Below are 26,556 nucleotides of genomic sequence, written 5' to 3'. Positions count from 1 at the left end.
CATTGCTGATACTGTACTTTTAAAGGGGGTGGATGATGCAGTCCTGATAATGTCCTCTTTGGTGGAGATACCTAGTAACGATGAACCTGTTATCAGTTTGCCATCCATTCCCTATTGCAATATTACTAGCTTATCATTTTTTAATGTAACATAGACAATTTATTCCTCAAGGGCAACAGGCACTTTATTTGTAGATGAAACAATGAAATATAAAGTTGTTTGCTAGCAGCAACCTTTTCATTAGTTACAGATCTCTTTAATGTGGAATTATTTAGATTACTTTTACTTCTGCAGAGATTGTGCATATTTACTGATACTGGTGGATTGTAGATGTTTGAGTAGATTTTTATGATGGAAATGTTCTGAATTGGGCAGTTTTGTCTTTATTGGTGCATGCATTTTGTTTCATTGTTTACTGGAAAAATTAAACGCCCCCTAACTGTACTGCATTATACAAGGAATATAATTTAATACAATCAGGAAGGTGTATCAAAGAATACATATATGTTTCCTGTGGAAGGGGGCCTATGATTTGAAAACAGCCCAAAGTTAATCTTTATCTGTCATTGGCCAGATGTATTTTCTTTGAATGTGGGTTTCAGTGCTGTTTCAATGAATGTGAGTTTCAAGTGCAGAGAAGTTTTAATGCCAAGACTGTTTTCATTGTGAGACTGCATTGCTTTGTTTAGCAGATGTCTAATAGTGTTTGTGCTGTAAAATAAAACTTTTAAATGAAATCCAAATCATCATAGTAGTAAAGCAGTATGCACATTACAGTGTTTATGGTAAATGCGGCAAAATAGCCAAGTAATGGGACATTGGAATACCTGCAGGGGTAAGGCCCCATTCGACCATGATTTTGTGAGGGTGGAAGGGCGGTAAACTCAGATAGCCCCAGCTGAATTATACCTCTCAACTGTCCAGATTTTTGCAGAATGAATACATTTTTGCTTCTTATTTTTGGTTTGTTCCTCATAAACTTTGTGGTTTTCTGGCAAATCATTTCGGAATGAAGAAACTAAGTAATGACAGACGTTGAGTTTCAGACTTCATACCTTTCAGAAAAATGCATGGTAAAGCAAGACATGCTATTCTGTCAACTGTCTAAGTTAATACAAGAACAATTTTAGTACTCTTTGTATGTTCCCCCAGTATAGTTGGCCTTGCCCAGATTTCCTGCGTTAAGAGGTTGAGAGAAGTACAGGCAATTAAATCGCTTTATAGAATTAAGTATATCCAAAACTCTCAACTGTACACGATTTTGGCTCAAAATGTTGCTCTCCCCCTAATAACCCTCTGCAAAATGACAAATTTGGAAGAAAACATGTAGGGTTTACAATTAATAAATAATTGTAATGATCAGAGTTATAGATTACTTTTAATTTCAGAAATGCATGTAGATTCTCTTATTTCATCAGTTGCTCAAGTTAACAGTACTAATATTAAAAAAGTGTCCCATCTTTGACAGGTTCCCAGCTGTATTGTGTTCCTATTTTATATTTTTACATCACATTTCTGGTCCATTTTTCATAAAATTGTGGTTTTCTGGCAAATTAGTGGCAAATCATTAGACCAAAGTTAGAAAATAATGACAGACATTTGGGTTTCAGATTTCATACCCTTCAGAAAATTCATACTAATGCAAAACATACTATTATATTATCTTTCTAAGTTTATATGAACAATATTTAAAAATTGTCCTTATTGTTGGGCCTTTGTCCCACTTCTATTTATAGCTTTGTCCAGATTTCTTGCTTTGAGGTTGAGAGGTATGACAAATGTGTCAGGACCATCACCGTCAGCCAGAGACATTTCAAATTGTGACATACTTGTTGCACCCCACTCACCCACGTAGTGACTCTGGATGTGTTCAAGCAAGGCAAGGAGCAGTTATGCAGTGTAAGTGTGCAGAGTATCCCCCCATCCAAGGTAGACACAAGTACTATAGTGACTTTTCATCTGTCCTTGATTTTGCAGAACATTCTGGTTTTCTGTCATATTTTTGCAGTGTTGATTTATGCTTCTTATTCAGAAAATGCATGTTGTTGCAGTGCCTGTTGCTCTGTGTTTAAGTAACAGTGCTTTAATGACCATAAGATATAAGCTTGTCTGAGATGGTAAGATGCAAGTAAGCTGTAACAAGCATACTGTTAAAGAATTACCAACATTGAAAGCCTTTTTGTTGTTGCCATGCAGAGAATATTTACATAACTTGATAGCGTATAAGCCTTAGGTATTGAAATGCATATGACAGTATTTGTAATAAAGGACAGCATTACAGTATTTTCAGAGAGTCTCATTACATTTGTTGGAGACTTGCAGTCATCTTTACAGGCTTTTCCCGTAAACTAAACAGAATGCCAATCTATCATGTGTGGTCCATAACCTGTGCAGAATCCTTTAAGCAATTTATCTTGAGCTTGTTTCTTGTTTGCTGTTAATTTTTTACTTTGATCATGTTTTCCCCATGAAACAAGTAGATAGTTGCCAAGCAGCAGGTCTTTTTTGGATAAGAAACATTTTTACAAGTGGGGGCATCACAGAGATTGCTACTTTCGGCATGTTACCTGGTACTTTTATAAAGCTGAATATAAATTATAATTACAACTTCAGTGCAAGGAGAAGTGGTTTGAGTTGAGTGCTGTTTGTTTTTTATACTTGATTTTGACTGGCATTCCAGTAATGGATTTAAAAAGTAATTTATTTTTTCATGCCTCACAACCTTTTTGTTTCCATCTAGATATTAACTAAGCTGTCATGTAGCCAGTGCATTAAAATATTTTTTTTCTTCTACACTTCATTTTGTCTTGATTGGAGTCTCATAATGACGATTTGGCACCCAGGGTAGCATATTTAAAGTCCCAGTTTTTGCTTTTTTTTAGCATAGCTCCACCCCTTTATAGCTGGTCACACCCCTTCCTGTTGGCCCTCCATTCAGCTGTCTCCTGCAGCCCCCCTTTGATCTGAAGTCACCAGCCGCCACTGCTTTTGCCATCTGTTAGCCAGCCACTTATGCACAAGTGTTTCTTGTAAAGCCCGTTCCGCCGAGTAGTGGCTGCATTCCATGCTTAGAATGTCTCTCTATTGTAAACATTTTGGTAGGTCCACTTGATCTTTAGTACACACTTTCAGCAAGCTTTGTTATCTCAGTGAGTCAGGCCACTTTTGGGAAGTGTTTTTCTACAAAATGCAGGATTTGATTTCTGACCTGGGATCGTACTCTGGATTCTTCCATGCTAGTGGCACTGCTTGATATTCAGATCCCACTGACTAAATGTAACAAGATGTGTTTTTACCATATCAAATGATCTATTAGACATCCCTTCTTGATAAGCAGAAATACCTCCCTGTTATTCACATGTAGATAAGCAGCCTACCATCAGCAACAATTGTGAGAGTTCTTTAAGTCAGCCAGGTATATATGCTTTGTATTCCATAGTTACTTGGTAAATCTGTGTTGTTCTTGATTTCTTTGTGGGTGCTTGCTAGTGGCAAGAGGCTAGAAAGCAAACTGGTGAGATCCTGGGATGAATTGCTTATGTATCTCACTTATTACAGCTTAACATGTATAAGGCAAGGATGTCCTGAATATTTGCTTGTGCAAGGAAAAATGCCAGGTTCCACTGTTAAGTAAATATTACCCAAAACAAGGACTCATCAAGAATGAACCTCTGCTAGATCAGTTGGTACAGTAAGAGCACAGCAGTTTATCATCATTGCCACTGTTACTTCAATAACTGATCCTGGCCAGCTGCAGCATTTATTTATGTATTTATTTATTATTGAAATGTGTTTACCGAAAAAGTCCATTTTGATACAGCTGTCCTTTCCTAGCAGAGGCCCAAGGAGAAAAGCTGCGAGGGAACAATTTAAAGCAATAAATATTTACAATAACAAATTTTATAATGCAGTTTCAGTGAATGTATAGCATAGTAGTTAGTATGTTAAAATTTGTACTGATGTTCACAAACAATATACAAGCATTTGTTTTGAGATAAAAGCGTGGTATATTAAATAAGTAGGAGTAATTAAGAGTAATTTAAGAAATAGAGTGAGGTATTAGAGGGGATAAGCAAATTTAAGTATTGACAAAGAAGTAGTGATGGAAAATTAATTTGGTTGTACTAATTAGAAGCATAACAGTTTAAGTACTACAGTAAAGTGAAGTATTAGATGGGGATAAGCAGGTTAAGTGATTTAGTGCTTCAAAGGGAGGTATAAGAAGATGAATGAATAATGTTAGAAGAAGCTGTGTCCCATGTGAGGAGCAGGGTAAAAGCTAGGAACAGAGATGAAGTCTTTTAGTAATGGTTTTATCATCATGTTTTGCATCTTAACTATGAGAATGAAGATGAAAGGATGCTTCACTGTTTGGATGCTTGCAGATAGCTTAGATAATGTATTGAATAAGAAGGCACTTTATAAATATAACTAGCTTTTCTTGTTTTTTTTTACAAAAGGTAAAGGAGGCTGAATGATCACCAAAGAAGGGCTAATAAAAGGAATAAAATGTGAACTAACTGTCTCAACAAAAAATACAGAAAATATTTACATGGAGTGCTAAATTGGAAACTGCAGGGGCTACACAGGTGTGGAGGCTAGTTGTGTCCTAGCTGTGCTGACAGTTGAACACCTGCATTGGTATTGCGAAGCACCTTTTGGCATGGCTAGTAGTCACATGACTGGCCTGACCTTGCCATCAGGCTACCAAAGGCAGAGCATGCCCCTTTTTTTCAGTATTATATCTGCATCACTTCACAGTTGCCCCCACCTTGTATCTATACCATGCCTGTCTGTCTACATTTTGTTTGTTTACTTGCTTCTGCTATCATCCCTACTCCTGATGTCCATCACGCCCAAAATTCTCATCAGCTTCTCCACCTACCCTTACTCTTCATAAAGATGTATGTATAAAAGGAGCAGCTGACCCAGCAAAAAAAGATGCATACCTGGGTTCATAGGTAAGAACTAGGCTAACTGCCCTTGCGGGCCATTTAAAGCCTACCTAATTTCCCTTTTGTGCTCAAATTAACCTACACCATTTGGTTAGAGACTGGTCTTACCCATCCCATGGTTGATAATTATATATTACTCTTAATGAGAATAACTGGGATCATGCCATAGATAATTTGACGGGATCTATGTATGGGCTAAAGCATTTAAGAGCTGCCTGTACTGTACAGGGGATAGCCCTGGGGTAAATTCTCTGTTTCCCATCCATAGAGCCAAGTTGCGTTTGAATATAGATAGAGATGAACTTTGATTTATATGAATGGGGAGTCTGTTCCAAAGTAGCAGTATCCTCTGTGAGATATACCTGTACCTGTCCCTCCAAACCATTCTGTTGATGTTGCAGAAGAGGTTTAGTTCCATAGACTGAGCATTTCTGAAGCTGTTTGACTTGCTGATGTGCAGTAAATCCATCACTATTGGTCAGAAGATGCCCTCTATGCCAGACATAGGTCACCTTTTAGCAGTCTTTAAAATACCAAGTATAGTGACAGGGCTTTGAGTCGGCCCATGTAAGACGTTGTTCAGGTATTGTATCCTTTTCTCAGTGAGTTCCAGTTGTTGCATGTGTCTGGGCAGATACATGCCAAAGGGGAATTATATTCAGTGATTAGCCTAATGAGGGGTGAGTAAAGGGGGACAATAACATCCCAAGATCTAGACACAATCTCTTTGTTTCTACGCTAACATAGAAGGACTTTCCTACAACAATGGACACATGTTTGTCAAAAGTTAGGTCACTGCCCGCATATGTTCCGAAATCACAAACTGGGTCAACTCTTAATTGCCTATTGTCAATGTGGTAGTTTCCTGGGTAGATGATTTCGCAAAGCATTCTCTAATGCATTTTTTGGCATTTAGATTCAGGTCTTGATTTTGACACTTCTTATTTCAGGCAAACCTTCCTGCAGGATGGCCAAGTCATTTGGGGATTCAGTGACTTGCTCCTAGCTTGCAGTCATCTGCAAACTTTGTCAGCCAGAGCTCTTTGGTATTGGCTTTTACTTCAGAAAGTTAGATGCCAAACAGGAGAGATACCAGAACAGAACAATGGGGGATTCCACTGGTTACTGGACACAATATAAAACCTAAAATTAATACACAAAATAAAAATAAAATAAAACAAAATAGAAATAACATAGGTAATACTGATAACTGAAACTAAGACAGTGTGTCTTCTACAAGCTCACATGATTTGCTAAGCATGCATAGTGAAATGGTCAGCAGTGGATATGCAAAACTGGTGATATTAGGGAATATTTGCAAACAGTTATGAACAATGTGAGATATTTTCCATGCCTGCATCAATAATGAAAAATGTGTGTGTGATACTCAGATTTTAGGGGTGGTGTATACAAATACTGAGCGTTGGTATAAAAAAAAAATCATTTAAACATGGTGGGTTATATGAAAAGATTCCAAGATATATTATGCTTTTTTGATGAACCAAATACAACGATTAGCTCTGTTTTTCATAGCTGCAGTAATTTCATAAAAGCTTTGTAAGATACAGTTAAAACAAATTGTGCCATCTTAAAGCATCATGGCATTCAATATTACCATCCAACATACATGGTTTTGTAGATTAACATTATTTTGAAATATTGCAAACATTTTCTAAGTATAATTTGCATAGATTCTGCAGTACCACAAAACAGCAGCATGCCACTTACTTTTGTCATACAGCATTGGAAAGCTCTCAGATGAACTCTGCATCTGGCATCTTGGATGTAACTTGCAGACTTAACAGATATACAGTGGACATAAAAAGTGTACATCCCTGTTAAAATGCCAGGTTTTTGTGATATAAAAAATGAGACCACAATAAATCATTTCAAAACTTTTCCCACCTTTAATTTGACCTATAACCTGTACAATTCAGTTGAAAAACAAACACATCTGTTAGGGGAAAAATATAAAAAAATTTAAAAAGTACAATAAGCTGTTTGCATAAGTATGCACACCCTTAAACTAATACTTTGATGAAGCATTTTTTTGATTTAATTACAGCATTCAGTCTTCTTGGGTAGGAGTCTGTCAGCATGTCACATCTTGACTTGGCAATATTTGCCCACTCTTGCAAAAGTGCTCCAAATCTGTCTGATTGAGAGGGCATCGCTTGTGCACAGCCCTCTTCAGGACACCCCACAGAATTTTCTATTGGATTTAGGTCTGGGCCATTCCAAAACTTTAATTTTCTTCTGGTGAAGCCATTATTTTGTTGATTTGGATGTATGCTTGGGGTCATTGTCATGTTGAAAGGTGAAATTCATCTTCATCTTCAGCTTTCTAGCAAACACCTGAAGGTTTTGGGCCAAAAGTGACTGTATTTGGAACTGTTCATAATTCCCTCCAGCTTGACTAAAGCCCCAGTTCCAGCTGAAAAAATGCAACCCCAAAGCATGATACTGCCACCACCATGCTTCTCTGTGAGGATGGTGTTCTTTTGGTGATGCAAAGTGTTGTTTTTGTGCCAAACATACCTTTTGAAATTGTGGCCAAAAAGTTCAGACTTGGTCTCATCAGACCATAACACATTTTCCCACATGATTTTGGGAGACTTGATGTATTGTTTTGTAAATTTTAGCTCTGCCTGAATGTTTTTCTGTGTAAGAAAAGGCTTCCGTCTTGCAAACCCTACCCCATAGTCCGACATATGGAGAATACGCGAGATTGTTGTCACATGTAGTTTGCCAGAAATTCCTGCAGCTCCTTCAGTGTTGCTTTAGGTCTCTTGGCAGCTTCCCTGACCTGTTTTCATCTTGTTTTTTCATCAGTTTTGGAGGGGTGTGCAGTTCTTTGCAGCATCATCGTTGTCCCATATTTTCTCCATTTTTTGATGACTGTCTTCACTGTGTTACATGGTATATCCAGTGGTGTGGAAATTTTTTTGTATCCTTCTCCTGACTGATGGTTTTCAACAGTGAGATCCATTAGATGTTTTGTAAGCTCTCTGTGAACCATGGCTTTTGCTGTAGCAGGCAACTGAGTACATGTCAGGAAAACAAACAAATGTAAAATAAATAAATAAATAAATAAAATCCTGCTAGGACAGCTGAGCTTTATTTGGGGTTAATCAAAGTCTATCTAATTGTTGATAGGTTTGTACCCAAGAAGACTGAATGCTGTAATTAAATCAAAATGTGCTTCAACAAAGTATTAGTTTAAGGGTGTGCACACTTATGCAACCAGCTTATTGTACGTTTTTTATTTTTTATATTTTTCCCCTAACAGATTTGTTTGTTTTTCAATTGAATTGTACAGGTTATAGGTCACATTAAAGGTGGGAAAAGTTTTGAAATTATTTATCGTGGTCTCATGTTTTATATCACAAAAACCTGGCATTTAAACAGGGGTGTGTACACTTTTTATATCCACTGTAGCTGTTTATATTCTACAGTTGCTGCCAATATCATGCTAGGAAGAGCTCCCTAGAGTTGTTTTACTAACTGCTAACTAAATGAATGAATAAATATTAAATAAAATTAACATATGCTATTGATATTTTTTGCTTTATAAACACAGTTACTGCAGAAGCTGTTCTTCACTTGTAAAAAAATGAACATTTATTGTTTCCCCCCCCCAAGATTTTGAAGATTCACTTAAACATTGGCGAGGTGAATTCGGACAACCCAGTCAGGTCCACTCCACTGCTGGTTCCTTGTCTACATCAAGTACTCAGGTAAGGACTGAAGTTATGTTTCCTGTGTCATAGTGACTATTGAAATGCTGTTAATATGCTGTTTTGATGTATCATATATTCATCATATATTATGATATAAACAGGTGTATATCACACAATATGAGCAAAATGATTGATTTCAACAACTGGCTGTCATTCTAGTGTCATTTTAAGGGGATCCAATATTTGTCAGTTTGGAAGGACATGGTCAACAGACCACATTGTTTTGCTAAAGATGGTCTGCACCTTTCTCCCTATGCTTTCAAATACTGACTAGGGATTTGTCTGCCTCCATAGTACCGTTTTTATGCAGTGCCAAATTGACAAACCTACCTACTTAGTAAAATCAACTCAACAGAACCTCAAGGTGTTATAACTCAATGCCAGGAGCCTAAATAAAAAAAAAAAACTACACTTCCTCCAAGCTCTCACACTCAAAAATATAGATGTCTGTGTAGTTACCAAGATATGGTTTAAAGTGGCAGAGAGAGTACCCTGGCAGTGAAACGTTTCAGTGACTTCCACACTTTTAGACCAGTAGCTGCACCAGCAAGGGCCAAAGGTGAATGTGTCTCAATATACATCAGTAACAAGCATACCTTTAGGGTGGTCAAACAGTATGAATTGCTGGAGTTTCTCCACATGCAGATCACAGTAGACAAAATCCCATATTATACAATACTGTCCATTAATATTCTAAAATTAACACCCTGATTGGTCAGCCCAACCAGCATGTCCATTGTAAATCCGAGAATATACCAATGGAAAAAGGTCCAGTCGCCTGGACTTTTTTCCATTGGTATATTCTGTAAGTTTTACTTTTTTTTTTTTTTTTTTTAAACAAAAAAAAAAAAAAATCTGTAGTCCAGACTCCGGACATACAAGAGAGACAGCATGGAGAAAATACTAGGAAAATCAGGTACGTTATTTAAAACTAAAGACACGTACCTGATTTTCTTTGCATTTCCTCCATTCTGTCCTACCCATAAACTGTCCAAAACTTTTTTTTTTTTTTTAATTAAAAAAAAAAGAAAAGAAAACAAAAACGGGGCAATGGAGACCTTCTTTTCTCCATTGCTTCCTTTCCAAAACACTGATGTACTGGGTATGCTTGGGAACGCAAGTCCCATATGCATGCACAGTACATCATAAAAGGCACCAGGATATTACCAGCTGCGGAAGGACAGTATGGCGCCGTTATACAAAGAAATTGTTTAAGAAAAGTAAGTATTTTTTTCTTAAATACTGTCATTGTATAATAGCAATAATCGACTCCATGGTGTTGTATATTAAGATTTACCCATGGTTGGCTTTATTTAATCATTCGGGCTTCGTCCACATGATTAAACCACACCAACCGTGGGTAAATCTTTTTATACCACACCGACATCGTCAGTTATTGCTTAATGATATTCTAGCCAGCTATAGGTTACCCTTCGTCTTCCAAAAAGCTCGCAGTGCATACTTGAACATACTAGAGACACTTGCTATCCAACCTAACACCTTACTCATAGGAGACTTTAATTACCCCTCTATAGATTGGAAATCCTACATGGCTTCAAATCTACAGGCACAAAGATTCCTGGACTTTGTAAGTACAAACACCTTTGAACAAATAGTGAATATGGCCTCTGGAGGCTCCAACATACCGGATCTCGTGCTCAGAAATATGAGAGAACACTGCACCACCCAATGTCTCGTCCACCCTGGCAAGATCCAACTATAAAGATGTCTCCTTTGACATCAAAATCAACTCCATAATGCCATTAAAACTGCTAACATTTGGGAACTATTCAAAGAGAATTACCTGTTATTAACGATGGTTTGTCAAAATCCAGTGCCCCTTCAAACCCTGAGAACACACCAGCCAATGCTGAATTGCCTTCAGAAACTATGTACAGCCATGTCAATGGCTGCATAGAGGTTGCTGTACCTATCAGAAATAGGATATACAACAAAAGGAAAGCAATTATGGTAAAAATCAGGAAGGGTAATTCCCATAAAGATAAACATTCTCTCATCAAAGTAAATAGGCAATTAAGAGGAAGAGAGGGCTAATTATGTCAAGTAAAGCCAGCTTTTAGGCTAAGATATCCTCCCAGGTGAAAGATAACCATAAAGTCTTCTACAGCTATGTCAGAAACCTCAAGAGCAGCTCACAGCAATGTGCTGAACTTAGTGGTTAATGGTGCCACATTCACCAAGCCCAGAAATATTGCAAACCTGTTGGCAGACAAATTGAGTTCCAACTTTACCCTGTCTCACCCACCCCCGACCATCCCCCCAATAATACCATCAAACATAACCTCTCCAAATTTAACATTGAAAACATATTGACTGCACTCACTAAAGCCAAGAACGTGGCCTCAGTGGGCCCCGATAACATCCCATGATGCCGCCTGAAAAATATGACTTATCAGGAACCCCGGAGTCATTATTTCACTGTAGTCTTAAAATGGGCTTTGTGCCATGTGAATGGAGGACTGCATCAGTCATCCTCCTTCATAAGGGAGGACCTTCAACAGATCCTGGAAACTACAGACTCATTATTCTGACTACTGTTATTTGCAAAGCCATGGAAATAATTATAATGGAAATTATCAGCAAGGACATAGGAGACCTACAGACACTGAATCCATCCCATTTTGGCTATGTCAAAGGAAGGTCATCCTTACTGAGTCTGTTGGACTTCTTTGAACAGGTCACTAAAGTAATGGATTAGGGTGAAATAGTGCATACTGCCTACCTAGATCTGGCTGCAGCATTTGATACAAAACTCCACTTGGACGTGGCAAACAGACTTAAAGAACTAGATATAGACCCCTGTATAACAAGTTGGATAGCTAACTAGCTCATTGATAGGACCCAGGAGGTTAGAATCGGTGAGACCACACCCACACCCGCAAAGAGGCCAGTCACCACTACAGTCCTCCAGGACTCTGTGCCAGGCCCACTCCTCTTTGGCATCTACTTTGCAGATGTCAAAGCTACTGTCAAAGGCCTCTGGCTACCCAAGTTCACAGATGATTGCAGACTGGGAGCAGTCATTGAATCCCCCAAATTCTTAAAGGCATAATTAATATCAGGCCTCCCAGGAAGACTGTTCCACCTTCCTGGGACCTTAATTTTGTTTTTGAATAATTGACTCAGGCACCTTTTGAGACTGGTAATTCTCCCTCCTTCAACAGTGTGCTTGGAAGACTACTGTTCTTGTAGCCCTCACTTCAGCTAAGAGAGTGTCTGATCTTCTGGCTGTCATGGCTGTTCCTCCCGTTTAAGTTTTTCACAGAGACACCCTGTCTGTATTAATCCTTCTTTTATGCCCAAGGTGGTCAGTGAGTTGTCTCTTAAGCAGTTCACTTTCTTTCCTTCTCTGCAGTCTGCCAGTGAGAAAGTTCTTCACTTGTTGGATTTGCATAGACAGCTAAAATATTATTTGGATAAAACTAAGGATGTTCATAAATTTGAGCAGCTTTTTGTTTCCTTAAATCCTAGGTCTTTGGGTTTGGCTGATGTCCTTCAAGGATGCATCTGCAATCCTTACATATGGGTTGTCCTGCCTCAGGCAACCCTTCGGTCGGCCGGATTCCAAAGTCTGGGTCTGGCGTCGGCTGATGTCGCCTCCATCCCGACGTCAGAGCGCCTGGGATATAAAAGCGTTAGCTGACGCCATCTTCCTCAGTCTTTCTTGCCGCGCGGTGCCCGAAGCAGAAGCAGTTCGCAAGTGACAGTCGGCCAGCTCCTGTGATTTCAGCTAACCGAAGACTTCAAAAAGCTAAGTACCCCATTGGGGACTCTTTCTTGCCTCAGCCGATGTCAGATCAGACGGTTAAAGTTAATAATTGTTTAACTTGTGGGAAACAAATACCTCATAAGGATTTCCACTCTTACTGCCTTTCCTGCCTAGGCCCAGACCACGACGTCTCGGCCTGTGCAGCCTGTGCATCTTTCAACAGATGCACTCTTAGGCATCGGGCGGAGTTTGCAGAGGAATTTTTTGGGGAAAAATACTGTTACAACATGCCGTCGGAGCTTCCAACTCCTCATTTACCCAAAAAACGGAAGGACAAGGACTAACACACGCGGACCGTGGTTTCGGCCGAAACCATGCCTAGGCCTACCGTGAGTGTCTCGGTCCCTGCTGAAACCGAATCCTCGTTGCTTCCGACCGACGAAACCGCACAACCGACTACCTCGGCCCCGGAGGCCACCTCTGAGTCGGTCATAGAATTTCCTTCTGAAACCGGTGCTCTGGAGATATCCGACACCATTTCTCTGGATAAGACTACTCCAGCACGTGGGTCAGCCGGGCCTCCTGCATCCATGTCCATAAAGGCATTTACACGTGCTAAAACTGCTAAACTACCAAAATCTCTCCCTCCCAAGACTATTCCTCAGGGATCCATTACCGGTTCACAGATTTTAAGTTTAGCTGAGGACCTTATCTCCCTAATTAGGGGCTCTCAGCCACATCCGGACAGGGGCTCTCAACCTCCTCAAGGCAAAAGGCCCAGGGTTGAGCAGCCAGATCCCCAGTCTTCTGATGAGGCCTCAGATGACTCTGCCCTATCAGACTACCAGGAAGAGGCCTTTACGGCCTACGAGGATTCTGATGCAGAGGAATCTGTTCCCTCGGCCTCCCCTCCTGAGGAGTTGTCCTTTGGGGAGACCCTTCACTCCATGAGAGAGCATTTCAAATGGCAGGGCCAGGAATTCTCTGACTCCAGGAAGAGATTACAGACTTTTTTGCATTTACCTCAGCATAGGCCTTTGGCTATTCCTCCTGTTTTAAATGTCATTGATGATGTGTATTCTGAGTCTAGTATTTCCCCTGACTTCCTTCCTCCGGCTCCTGTCAAACCCGACAGGTACTACAGGGTCCCGGACTCACATCATTTCCTTTACAAGGGCCACTCTGCTGACCCAGAAACTATTTCCCAGGGTCCTAAAGGGGTTGCAACCACCACTACTAAGAACCCACTTCCTTCTGAAAGGGAGTCCAGGGCTTTAGAGAGATGGGGTAAAAAGGTTTATACTTCTTCCACTCTTTCTATGAGGGCATTAAATTGCCAATTCCATATGATACAGTACCAAGAGTATTTGTTAGATGAATTGCATAAAAAAACTATCTTCACCTGAACCCCTAGATCGCAAGGCACTTCAGGATCTGGTACATAACTCCCAGCAGGTTAGCAACCATTTCTTGCAGTGTGGTTATGATGCATTGGAAGCTTCATGTAGGTCAGCAATGACAGGTGCAGTCATACGTAGACATGCTTGGCTGAAGGAACAAACACTGCCAGATCATGTTAAAGCAAAGCTTCTGGATGCTCCGCTGGAAAAGCAAAAGTTATTTGGCTACACGGCTCAAGAGGTCTTAAAGAAATTTGAGGAAAAGGCTAAATCAGTACAAACAGTCAAAGATTTCCTACAGGTCCAACCACCAAGATTCAGCAGAAATTGGCCTTCTAAGAACTGGTCCTTTCCGGACACAGATCTTAAAGAGGCAGAAACAGGCGTGCCAGAGGTAGAGGGAAAGCTCGAGGCTCCTACAGAGGACGTCAATGGCAGCCTCCTAACCAGAGAGGTACTGCAGGACCTACAACTACTACACAAGGACCATCTCAATTACTTGACTATAACCCCGCCAACCAGGGCTCAATTGGAAGCACCTTTGGGTGGAAAACTATCTTTATTCTCAAAAAATTGGCACAGCATTACAAAGGAAAAATGGATACTGCAAATAATAGACAAAGGATACAGATTCCATTTTCATACATTACCAAAAAGACAAGGCATGCCAAACCTGCCACCAAACCAAAGGGCAGAGGCTTTCAAACAAATTTCCAAACTACTACAAATGAAAGCAATAGAAAGGGTGCCTCTCACAGAACAAGGCCAAGGATTTTATTCCAGACTATTCCTTGTTCCAAGAAAAGAAAAGCAATGGAGGCCTATTCTGGACTTGTCCGCACTGAATACTTATCTCAACGTGCCAAAATTCAAAATGCTGACCTTACAGCAACTCCTTCCCATGCTGGGCAAGGAGTCCTGGCTGGTAACTCTAGACCTCAAGGAGGCATACCTGCATGTCCCTATCAGACAAAGTTGCAGAAGACACCTCAGATTTCTTGCAGGTTCAGAGCATTATCAATTCTCAGCATTGCCATTTGGCTTATCTACTGCACCCAGAGTATTCACGAAATGCCTGGCATCAGTAATTGCACATTGCAGACTTCAGGGGATTCAAATTTACCCATACCTGGACGACTGCCTCATACAAGCGGACAGCCAGCAAACACTGGTAAAACACTTAAACTATGCCATCCGACTACTACAGGCCTTGGGATACATAGTCAACATTCAGAAATCAAGACTTGTTCCATCCCAACAAATAATTTTCCTGGGTGCAAAACTGGATACAAAGACCCAGATGGCTTTCCTCACAGAAGAAAAACAAGCACAACTACCGGATTACTTCAGAAATCTGACAACTCAAACCCAGCTAACTGCAAGGAAAATCCTGCAGGCCCTGGGATTCATGGCATCTTGCATTCTTCTGATTCCACAAGCAAGGCTACATATGAGGAAACTACAATGGTACCTAAGGAGTCTATGGTCTCAGCACTGTCACAGCCTAGAAACTTTGATCCCCCTCATTCCATGCCTTTAAAAGGAATTCCTGTGGTGGGCAAAAGCAAGCCAGTCCAACATGGGCCTGCCTTTCAGCAAGCCACATATCAGCCAGACCCTTACAACGGATGCTTCAGACCATGGATGGGGAGCGCACATGGAGGGCAGATGCATTCAAGGACAATGGACACAAAAAGAATTGCATCTGCACATCAACCAAAAGGAAATGCTGGCAGTGATACATTCCATCGAGGCCTTCAAGCTCTTCCTGCACCAGGGTCACCTGTTAATAAAGACAGACAATACTACAGTAATGTGGTACATAAACAAGCAAGGAGGTACCCATTCATACCCTCTTTGCAGGCTGGCAATGAATCTGTGGGAACTTTCCCTAAAACTCAATATAGAGCTGCAATCACAGTTCGTACCAGGAAAAGACAATGTACTGGCGGACAGCCTGAGCAGAAGCATCATGGATCCACATGAATGGATGTTGCACCCAGACATCTTTCTACAGATAACACGATCATGGGGAATGCCGGACATAGATCTGTTTGCCTCCCACCACAACCATCAGCTGAGGAAATTCTGCACAAGGACATACCATCCTCAAGCATGGAAGGTGGACGCCCTCTCCTTCAGCTGGAATACTCTAGCAGTATATGCATTCCCACCACTTCAATTAATGACCAAGGTCTTACTGAAGATCAGGACAGAGCAACCAAAGGTAATTCTGATAGCCCCGGACTGGCCAAGACAGCACTGGTACCCACTGTTAAGGAGCATGTCACGCACGAAACCTTGGCCTCTACCATCATGGCCACTTCTTCTGACTCAGCACAATTACAAGACTCTGCACTCCAGTCTAAAAACCTTACAGCTGACAGCCTGGAGAATACCTTGACTCCCCGACAGGATAAACTATCCAAGAGGGTACAGGATATCATCATGGAAGCCCGGCGGCCTTCCACAAGAAAAGCATATTCAGCAAAATGGAAAAGATTTCGTACCTGGAACACCACAAGGGGTCAAGATCCGACAATTATGAGCATTCCACATATTCTGGAATACTTGGCTGAAATGCTCCATAATGGGCTTTCTTATTCCTCCATAAAGATTCATGCTTCAGCAATTTCAGCAGAGTACAACACTGACCCACCTGTATTCTCTCATCCTTTGCTAAGGCAGTTCCTAAGAGGGATAAAAAACATCAACCCTCCAAGGAAACCACCAGTGCCTACATGGGACCTTAATTTCATGTTGGAAAAATTAACTCTTCCTCCCTTTGAACCAGCAGCATCTTCAGAACTACAATTCCTGTCTTGGAAGACTGCCTTCCTTCTGGCCATAACCTCAGCAAGAAGAGTATCTGAGTTACAGGCCCTTATGGCAGTACAGCCATTTCTCATTTTTCATCAGGACAAGAGTCTCTTTGAGAACCAATCCTTCATTCATGCCAAAAATGGTATCCAGGGTTTCACTGAATCAAGCTATTCACCTGCCTACCTTCTTCCAAATCCACAAAATAAAGGAGAGAAACTTCTGCATACTTTGGACATCCACAGACAGTTGCGCTACTACTTGGACAGAACTAAGACTTACAGAAAAACTGACCAACTCTTTGTAGCATATGCTGCTGGTGTACAAGGAAAAGCAATTTCCAAACAGACAATCTCAAAATGGATAGGAAATTGCATTCAGTTCTGTTACTCCTTTCATGGAAAAGCTGTGCCAACTAACATTAGACCTCATTCCACCAGAGCAACAGCCACCTCCACAGCCTTCTTAAGAGGGGTGGCTACAAAGGACATTTTAGAAGCTGCTACATGGAGCTCCGTGCATAAATTTTCCAAGCATTACAACTTGCCCTTATATTCCGGATCCAGAGCAGGCTTTGCTACTGCAGTCCTGCAGGGCATGTTAGCTACACCATCCTTTTCTTAGGTCCTACCTCCCCCAGCTTGGCTATGGTATTCTACCCATATGTAAGGACTGCAGATGCATCCTTGAAGGACATAGTACAGTTTTGTACCTACCATAAATGTAGATGTCCGATAGGTATGCATCTGCAGTCAGGCTTTCCCTCCCTCCTGCCCCTCTGTTGTATATTTTGGATACCTATCCCTCTTTTTAGCTAGCTGGGGTTATCTTTTATGGTGTATTTGTTATTGCTGTGCATGTTTGGAATTTTTCATTTCTCCAAATTTAGCCTTACTTAGAGGGCAACTGGCATCTGGGGCAAGAAAAACTGAGGAAGATGGCGTCGGCTGACACTTTTATATCCCAGGCGCTCTGACGTCGGGATGGAGGCGACATCAGCCGACGCCGGACCCAGACTTTGGAATCCGGCCGACCGAAGGGCTGCCTGAGGCAGGACAACCCATATGTAAGGACTGCAGATGCATACCTATCGGACATCTACATTTATGGTAGGTACAAAACTGTACTTTTCTAAGCAAGCTATCTTATCCTAGATTTCTAAGGCCATTTCTTTTTGTTATTTTTTTTTTCATGGTAAATGCTTTTCCTCTTCATTTAAGGCTAATTCTCCCAGAGCTGTTGCTTCTTCTGATTCTATTTTCAAGAGGCTCGATACAAATTCTATCTTTGAGGCTGCTACTTGGTCCTCTGCCTATCTCTCCATACCTTCAATAGGCATTACAAGTTGGATATTATCTCCAGGGCTACAGCTGGCTTTGTCAGAGCTGTCTTGCATGGGATTCCAGAGGGCTATTCAGCGCCTTCCTCCTCCCAGGTTTCCTCTTGAGCTTTTGTACTCTCCCTTATGTAAGGAATACTACAACAGTGATATGGAAGGACATAGTACAATTGTGTAAATATCCTCCTTTTCACTATTGCAGTATTAGCTGCCTCCCTCCTGTCCCCTGTGCTCTAGTCTGTTCTTTTTGTCCTTCTGGCCAAGAGTTTCTTCTTTCTTTTCTCCTTCTAGATACACATTCTTCCTTGTCTGTAGGAACATTTTGTTTCTCCTGGGGCTTTTTCAGTTCTGTGTGCGTGCTTCCGTACATCACATTTATGCCCTACTTGTTATGTGGGAAATGTACATGTGACATATGGCACTTGTAAATACTAAGGCTTTGGTATACTGGCTGTAAATCGGGCTATCCTTGGTAGGAGATCCTTACTGTTAAGAATACTGTAACAGTGAAATGATAGACATCTACTGTTATGGTAAGATTTTACACAACTGTACTTTCAGAAAATAGAGGAGTACCCAGAAGATGTGATTTGTGGCTTCCTATATTATTATTTTCAGCCACATGGCTGTCAGTCAAAAGCTAGTGAAGGTACCAACATAACTCCAGCACCCAAATTTCAACTGATGTCAATGTGTAGTGTATTTTAAGGAGATGTATATAATGGGTGAAACGTACATCATCACCCTATTGGAGAAGTTGCATTCTCCATCAGCATGTTATTGTACATTTGCAGCCTGGTAAAAAGTAAGTTCACCATTCCAGAGCAGCATATTAAGGTGCTGCGAAGTTGAGACAGAACAAAAAAATAAAAGTCTGCAAAAATTTTACCCTCACAAAATACAGTTTTTCTATTTATTGAGTATTAAAAGAAAAGAAAAACCTGGAAAAATTACTGCAGTAGCAGTTACATCTGTTTGCCACTTCACTTTCCCCTCACTTAGCATGGTTTTTCATTTAGTAAGGTGAAAAAATAAGGCAATACCATGCATGTGTTAGTATGATTTTTGTATGTGTGTGAGTAAGAGAGAGACAGAGAGAGAGAGATAGAGACAGTGAGTGAAACAAAAACAGAGCACATGTCTTAACTTTCCATGCCAAGACATGTTTACATCATGATTCGTTGTATCAGCAAGAATTATGAAACTCTAATGTCTAGCATTATTGACTGACTGTAGTCCTCTGCGATTTAACAGAAAGTAGAACATTGTACGAGGGGCAGAGAAACTGTATGGTAAAATTGGGGACATTCTGCAAAATCATGGACAGTTAAGAGGCAATGCAATTGTATTTTATGATTTTTTTTTTCATTCATTTGAACACAATGAGATGTCTGATGTGTATTCAGTCAAAAAAGTGGCTGTAACTGCTGGACTCTGTGTGCGTGCATGTGTGCACATAAAATAACATCTTTTGGATATTTAAAAAACTTATGTTTTGGATGTAAAATACTTCCTCCAATATTTGCATGTAGTATTGCAGCAAGTTTGAAACATTAGGCATGCAGACAAACTATTTCATATCAAAAATATAAAAAAGTATATGTAGGTAGCCGCAGATTAACATCCTTCCAAACAAAGTCAGACTGCATTTACACCCATACTGCACTAAGCAGACATAAATGTGATTGGCCATTGTGCAGACTGATGTTCAGCAAAGGCCAGTACAAATTACTGGGTGTTCACTTAACGTCTGCATCGCTTAACATTCTATAGGATAGAACCTATCCCGGACATTAAATGGCGGTTACCTGTAATAACTAAAAAATGATAAATGCAAGACAGTTTAAAAGATAGTGCATTTTTTAGAGCTATAATGCCTTCCAGATTGAGCATTATCGGAGAAATAACTCCATTCATGGAGTTGTAGGACTCTCCACACACCTCTAGGCAGCCATTTTTTCCCTAATAATGGCTAACTTATCAGGCATTATTGCTTTTATAACGAGTGGCACAAGCCCAGTTCATAGTACCCTTGTCAGTAAAATGTGCTTCTGATAATTGCCTGTGAAATTTCCCTGCAGTACATTTTGGGTGGTAGCTGTCTTTTACTACTGCTGTAACTCGATCCTCTAAGAAAAAAGAAAATATTTCTTTTTTTTCTGTGTCTTCATTGAAGAGAAGCACTTTTATGTGAAGACTGAGTCAGCTCTAGCCTTCTGATGATGCATACTGATTATGATCCGGCCCTTATTCTCAGGTTCCTCTTCTTTCCTGATTATATCACTTTTTGGTAAACTGTTTATGAAGAGAAAGTTTTGAGATTGAGACATGGGCTAAAGATGGTTAAACCCTAATAAAAGGTTTTACATACTGATGACATTTGAGGACCCAAAAACTGTAATAAAATCTTCTCATTATAAATCCTTTCGTGAACTTACAGTGATAGTAGTACAGCTCTAGATGCAACATCTCTTTTCCCAGTGAATGCAGACATGTTGTATGTGGTTCCGCTGCATAAACAGGGCTACATCTACATTTGTCTGAATCGGTGTTCTAGGAGCTACTTTTTGCTGATCATTTTTAAATTGAACAAAATTCACATGGGGAAAAATACAAAAAAAAAGACATTCTACAGTCACATAGTTGTGGGGAAATATGAAAATCCCACATTAACAGTGCAGAGCAGTCCATGTGCAAGCAGCAGGGCCACTGTAACCTATAGAAGTATACTTATTTTTGATAAATTGCTTTAAAGAAAAAAAATTTATAATGAAAAGTACACACGGAAACTGAATTTAGACAATAGGGCATTTTAGAAACTTAAGAACACACACCGCTACTTCCAGTACTTCCTTATTCATACTGGCAGGAAATAATGATGGTACTGCAATTCTGCTACCAGGCAAAGAATTCAAGAGTGAAAGACAAATTTTGTAAGAAGGTTTACACCTCCTGTAACTTGGCACTTATAGATCTACTGCTACCAGGCAAGGGATTCAGAGTGAAAGACAAATATTGTAAGGAAGTTTACACCCCCTGTAATTTGGCAGTTTATGGATATTTATTATTTGACCAGTATGACACAGTACCATTAATCATTTCATAGGCAAGTATAACTCATTTTGCAATTTTTGCCCAAATAATTTATCAAAGGGAGAATGTAAAAATTAACTTCCATTGCTGATAAAGTTGGCGTACACATTATTAAATGTACACATGACACACTGAATTTCTTCTTGAGATCAGTAGCATCTAGAATCGACTGTAAGGAGCTATGATTTACTTTCAAACACAGTTCCTTTTTGAAGATCTCATGAAAGGGAAATTGGTTTCACCTTTAAGTAGAGAAGCATTGTCTGGTCAATTGAATCTTGCAGAATAAGAGAAGAAAGATAAAATGCTGATTTCTATAAAGCACATTTCTTACCTGTACCTCTTTCTACCTTAGGAATGTCCCTGTCCCTAAAGCCTGTTTTGTAGAAAACAGGAGAATGCAAAATAGCAGAGGCAAAACAGGAAGCAGCCATATAAAACACCCAGAAAAAGGACACCAACCCCCTCAGTGCTGATAAAAGTAATTTTTGCTCTCCCAGCCTCTTCACACACATATTTGTTGCATTTGTTTCTCATGCTGTAGGTAAGGAAACCTTACCTACATCGTACTGTGTCATACTGGTTAAATACATATCCATAACTGCCAAGTTACAGGGATTGTAAACTTCCTGTTTCCTACATCAAAACTTGGCATCCTGTTACTTTGCACAAGTAGGATGAGCAAGTCCTTCCTAGTGAATGTAGTGTAGAATTTTCACAGCACTTATACGTTTATCATTTTTCCATATTGCTCCTCAATAGCTGCATGTAACTTTGGATCTAGCCTTTTAGTCCAAAACATGATGCTATGGCATGTTCTAGCAGGAGGTATAAACATCCCTATGTGTAGAAACCAGTAAAAATGTACAGTGTTTAGCTGGGGATTGCAGAAGAGGAAGTTTGTACAGTTACTCACTGTAGAAGGCCTTCTTACAAACTAATTAATGATAAGGGCATGTATTTTATGTACATAAAGTAACTTAGAAGACTTTAAACAAAGCATTAAACACATATCTGATGCCCTTCCTATCCGTATCTGTTCTGTAGTCCTCACACATGCTGTTTTGAGAGACTGCAATTCTTCTTCAACTGCACATATTTTTTCCTTCTTCCTGAGGTGCTAGAGCCTTGATTAATTCCTTGAACTGTTATACTTTCACTCCACTCAACTTCCAGGCCTTCACCCTGGCCTCTGTTGAACTTAGAGCCTTCTCTGATTACTGCTTGCAACTGATTTTAGCAACTAATGGTTTATATTGTGGGCCAAGTGCAAGGTCATCCCCTCTGGAAACAGTCACTGATTCTACCTCAGTACCCTTTCCATACTGGGAAGAAGTCTACATGAGTTGCATGTTTTCCACGCTTGTATGTGGTCTTGTGACTGTCTCTCTTTCTGAACCATGTGTTGGCTACTATCAAGGCATTTGTCAGACAGAAGTCTAGAATGGCTTCTCCTTCATTATTCTTGTTGCCCCACCCATGTGAACCAAGGCAGTCCTCATATCCTAGTCTGTCCCGATGTGTGCATTCAACTCACCCATTATTAACACCAATTCATGTTGTCTTGCTTTATCTAGTAGGTCCTGCAACTGCTGTCTGAATGCACTCTTTTTTCTTACTATCTCAACCTTGCTGTGATTATGAAAACTGCCCTATCAAGCTGGAGTCTTATTGCTATGAGTCTGTCACTAATTCTGAAGCCTCTCCCCGACCAAAGTTCCCACACCATTTCTAGCCTGTCCTTTTCCTAAATAGTAGATTCTGGATCCCAAGCCAGGTGGCTTTGCTGCATTGCCCCTCCATCTTGTCTCCTGGATACATAGGATGTCCAGCCTCCTCCTTACCATCATGTCATCCACTTCCAAGCTCCCTCCTGTCAGTGAACCTACACCGAGTGTAGCAATTCTTTTTTTATATTTAGCAGGTTGATTGGTTGTACATCCAGCTTTCACTCAACAGAGCTAGTTAACCCAAGTTGGGCAACAGGACACCAGCTGGCAAGTAGCTTATTGACCCAGGGATGCTGGGCTTTATGCCGGTGGCACATTGCCCAGTAGGGACACGTCACGTACATCCCTCCCAGCATTAGTATGGGTCCCTGGCTCAGGTCACAGTAGGCTGGGTCCTCATCCCACTTATCTCTGGCAAATACCCATAAGAACAACAAATCCGTTTGATAAGGCACCAAAAAAACTACTAATAAAACTTCAAAGGTGCCAATATGAGCAAGTAGCTGCACCATAAGCCTAACACATGAAACAAAATGCTCACAAAGAGTATGTTACTCAAGTCTCTTTATTGTTAAGCGCTTTCTTCCCCAGTCTACCCATAAGGCTCATAGGTGTTTACTAGGCTAACGACCACGAGGGCCTTTTTAGGCATAACCGTGCATCCCAAATCTCTAACAAGTTCTCGTACCCTTGATAAGTGTAAGCAGGGGCACGGGAGATGAAAGGTTTTCAAGAAGTGGCTAGGGATATGAACCATTTGCGGACTGCCTGTGTCCATTTGAGATATAAGTACTAAACTGGGGATGAATTTCCTGTTCCTCATCCAGTTGTCCAACTTACGCTTGAACTGGAATGGGTGGAACTCTGCTTCACATGGATGGGGATCCTGTTCTAGAGAAAGGATAGTCTCTGAGATACATACTTGTCTCTCTAGCAGGTCCTTTTTACAGTGGATATAAAAAGTGTACATACCCTTTTTAAAATGTCAGGTTTTTGTGATGTAAAAAATGAGACCAAAATAAATCATTTCAAACCTTTTCCCACCTTTAATGCGACCTATAAACTGTACAGTTCACTTGAAAAAACAAACAAATCTGTTAGGGGAAAAATATAAAAAATAAAAAAACATACAATAAGCTGGTTGCATAAGTGTGCAAACCCTTAAACTAATACGTTGTTGAAGCACCTTTTGATTTTCTACATTTTAACAGGGGTGTGTACACTTTTTATATCCACTGTATATCACAGGAAAGGTTTAAGTGTTTAGAACAAGTAATTCTGCTGCTGTTTGTTGTGCGGATATTCAAGAGGTTTTTTTAGGATTGGTTCTGACAATGCCTTGTATGCCAGGCATAGATTTCCCCTCAACAGCCTGTAGGAGTCAGAATACAGGGATAGGGCCTTGAGGTGGTCTGCATAGGACATGTTACTTATGCCCTGTATTTTTTTAGTGAGGAACTGTGGGCATGCCAGTTGTTGGATGTGCCTGGTTAGATACATACTAAAGGGGGCATTGTGCTCAATGATAGGTCTGATGAATGCTGAATACACTGGAACCATGATTTCCTTGGACCTAGATATCATACCTTTATTTATAAGTTGCACAGCATAGAGTGATTTTCTCACTGTTGTAGATACATGATAAAGGCTAGATTACTGTCTCTGTGTGTCCCCAAGTTCCTGACTACTGGGTCAACTCTTAGAGGTGTATTGTCAATATGATAGTTACCAGGAGTGGATAACTTCCCGAAGCATACTTTTATACATTTCTTGGCATTTAGTTTTAGTCCATGGCTCTGACATCAGATATTTGTCTGTGTCAGCCCTCTCTGGAAAACATTTGTGTTGGTGGAGGATTGTATGACTGTGCCTAATTTGCAATAATCTGCAGATATAGTCAGTTAGAGGTCATTGACATTGACCTTGATTTCAGAGACGTAAATGCCAAAAAGGAGCAGTCCCAGGACCAGTCCTTGATTGACTCTGCTTGTGACTGGCTTCTTTGTAGAGGTGGACCCCCCCAATTCTAACTTCTCAGGTCCTGTCTGTGAGCCTGCCGGCTGTCCACTGGATAACATGAGTTTGTCTACAATGTCTGAGTGTGTATTGTTTCAGATGCCTTTGGCAGGTGAAGGTAGGCAGTGTGAGCCATTTTTTCCTTATCTGTTGCTTTGGTGATCTTCTCAAAGACGTCCACGGGTTGATTAGACACAACCTGCCCTTGACAAAACCAAATTGGGTTGGCTGTAGTGTCTTAGAGGCTTCTTATGGCATTACTGATCATTTCCATGATCATTTTTTCCATGGCTTTGCATATGAGTTTAGTGAGATTTACCGGTCTGTAGTTTCCAAGGTCTGTAGATGGCCTGCCTTTGTGCAAAGGGATTATTATTGCTGCTCTCCATTCGTGAGGCACAAAGCCTGTTTGGGGGCTATAGTTAAATAGCAGTTCCAGAGGCCTGATAGGTCATGTTTTGTACTATTTAGAAGGCATCCTGGTATATTTTCTGGGCCAATTGATGCAGTGTCCTTGGCCTTGGAGAGAGCATTAAGGACCTGTTCCCGAGTGATAGAAAGGGGAGATGTAATGTGATCCTATCTCGCCTACATTCTCTACAGATGGGTTCGGAGCCGATCCTCGGCTCCGACTCGGCACGCTATACAATAGAACGAAGTCTCTTATTGGCTGAGTTACCTCATATCCCAGGATGCACCACTACTACTTCCCCAGATCTCGTTTGCCGCTTCTACAGCATAGACATGGTCTCGGACTTGGCTGAGCTAAGTGCCTCCTAGTGATTATTTTCTGTCAGAAATTTCGCTAAACTTACCCAAAAGCTGTTTTAACAGCTACTTATTGTTGTGTGATTGTGTATTGTAGAAATTTTGTGGTAAAATTGTATTTTTTTTGAAGGTGAAGGATCCCGTTTAAGTTAGAGGGGCCTTGCCCTTGCCCACGCGCCTTACTTAGAGCTGTTTTACAGCTACTTATTGTGTGACTGTGTACTTCAAATTTTTGAGGTAAAATTGTATTATTTTTTGGTGGCAAGTGATCCCGATTAAGTTAGAGGGACCTTGCCCTAGTCTACGTGTTAGTTTTTCTCTTTGAAGTTTTTTTCTCTTTAAAGTTCAGTTGTGGTAGATAGACATGTCGAAGGAACATAGGCCATCAGGATTTAAAAAATGTTCAAATGCAATTATAAAATGTCCATTACGGACGACCATTCTTTATGTGTATACTGTTTGGGGCCGAAGCACCTCCAGGAATCCTGTAGCGTTTGCCACGCTTTTTCCTACCGCGTGCTCCAAGAGAGGAAAAATAAGTTGACTTTGAAAGGGCTTATTACCCCTTCCTTTGAGGAAGCCCTATCTTCTTCTTCTTCCCCGTCGAGGAAGAAAAAATCTTCGGCTCCGACCAGCCCGTCGGATCCGGCAGCAAAAAAGTGAAGGCAGGCTTCTCCGTCGGCTCCACGGGCTTCGGAGCCGAGGGCGGAACGGTCTGTCTCGATGTCTCCAGCCTCGACTCCTCTGCCTTCGGAGCCGAGAGCTCGGGCGTGGAGAGGCGAGTCATCTCCATCGGCTCCACTGTCTTCGGAGCCAATGAAGGTTGCCCGCTCAGACTCTTCCCCTTCGGTGCCGAAGTCCACATCGGCTCTGAGAGAAATTGCAGTGGTAGTGGAATCTCCCTCGGCGCCGATACTTCTCGAAACCATTCGGAGCTGGTCCCCCAGTCTTTCGGAACCGGCGGA

The 26,556-nt window shown here is 40.7% G+C and overlaps 1 protein-coding gene across 1 annotated transcript in view; it reads left to right on the top strand.

The window, feature by feature from the left end:
• The window catches only part of RTTN (rotatin), a 3,641,098-nt gene that overhangs the window by 2,233,248 nt on the left and 1,381,294 nt on the right, over nt 1–26,556 (top strand). Inside the window, exon 37 of the mRNA XM_044067142.1 lies at nt 8,598–8,692. Within this exon, the coding sequence (XP_043923077.1) occupies nt 8,598–8,692 (95 nt within the window). The remainder of the gene's footprint in view (nt 1–8,597; nt 8,693–26,556) is intronic.

Source organism: Protopterus annectens, chromosome 3.part1 (genome assembly GCF_019279795.1).
Source record: "Protopterus annectens isolate FY-2018-M chromosome 3.part1, PAN1.0, whole genome shotgun sequence".
Taxonomy (NCBI): Eukaryota; Metazoa; Chordata; order Ceratodontiformes; family Protopteridae; genus Protopterus; species Protopterus annectens.
This window is presented reverse-complemented; position numbering and strand designations above follow the sequence as displayed.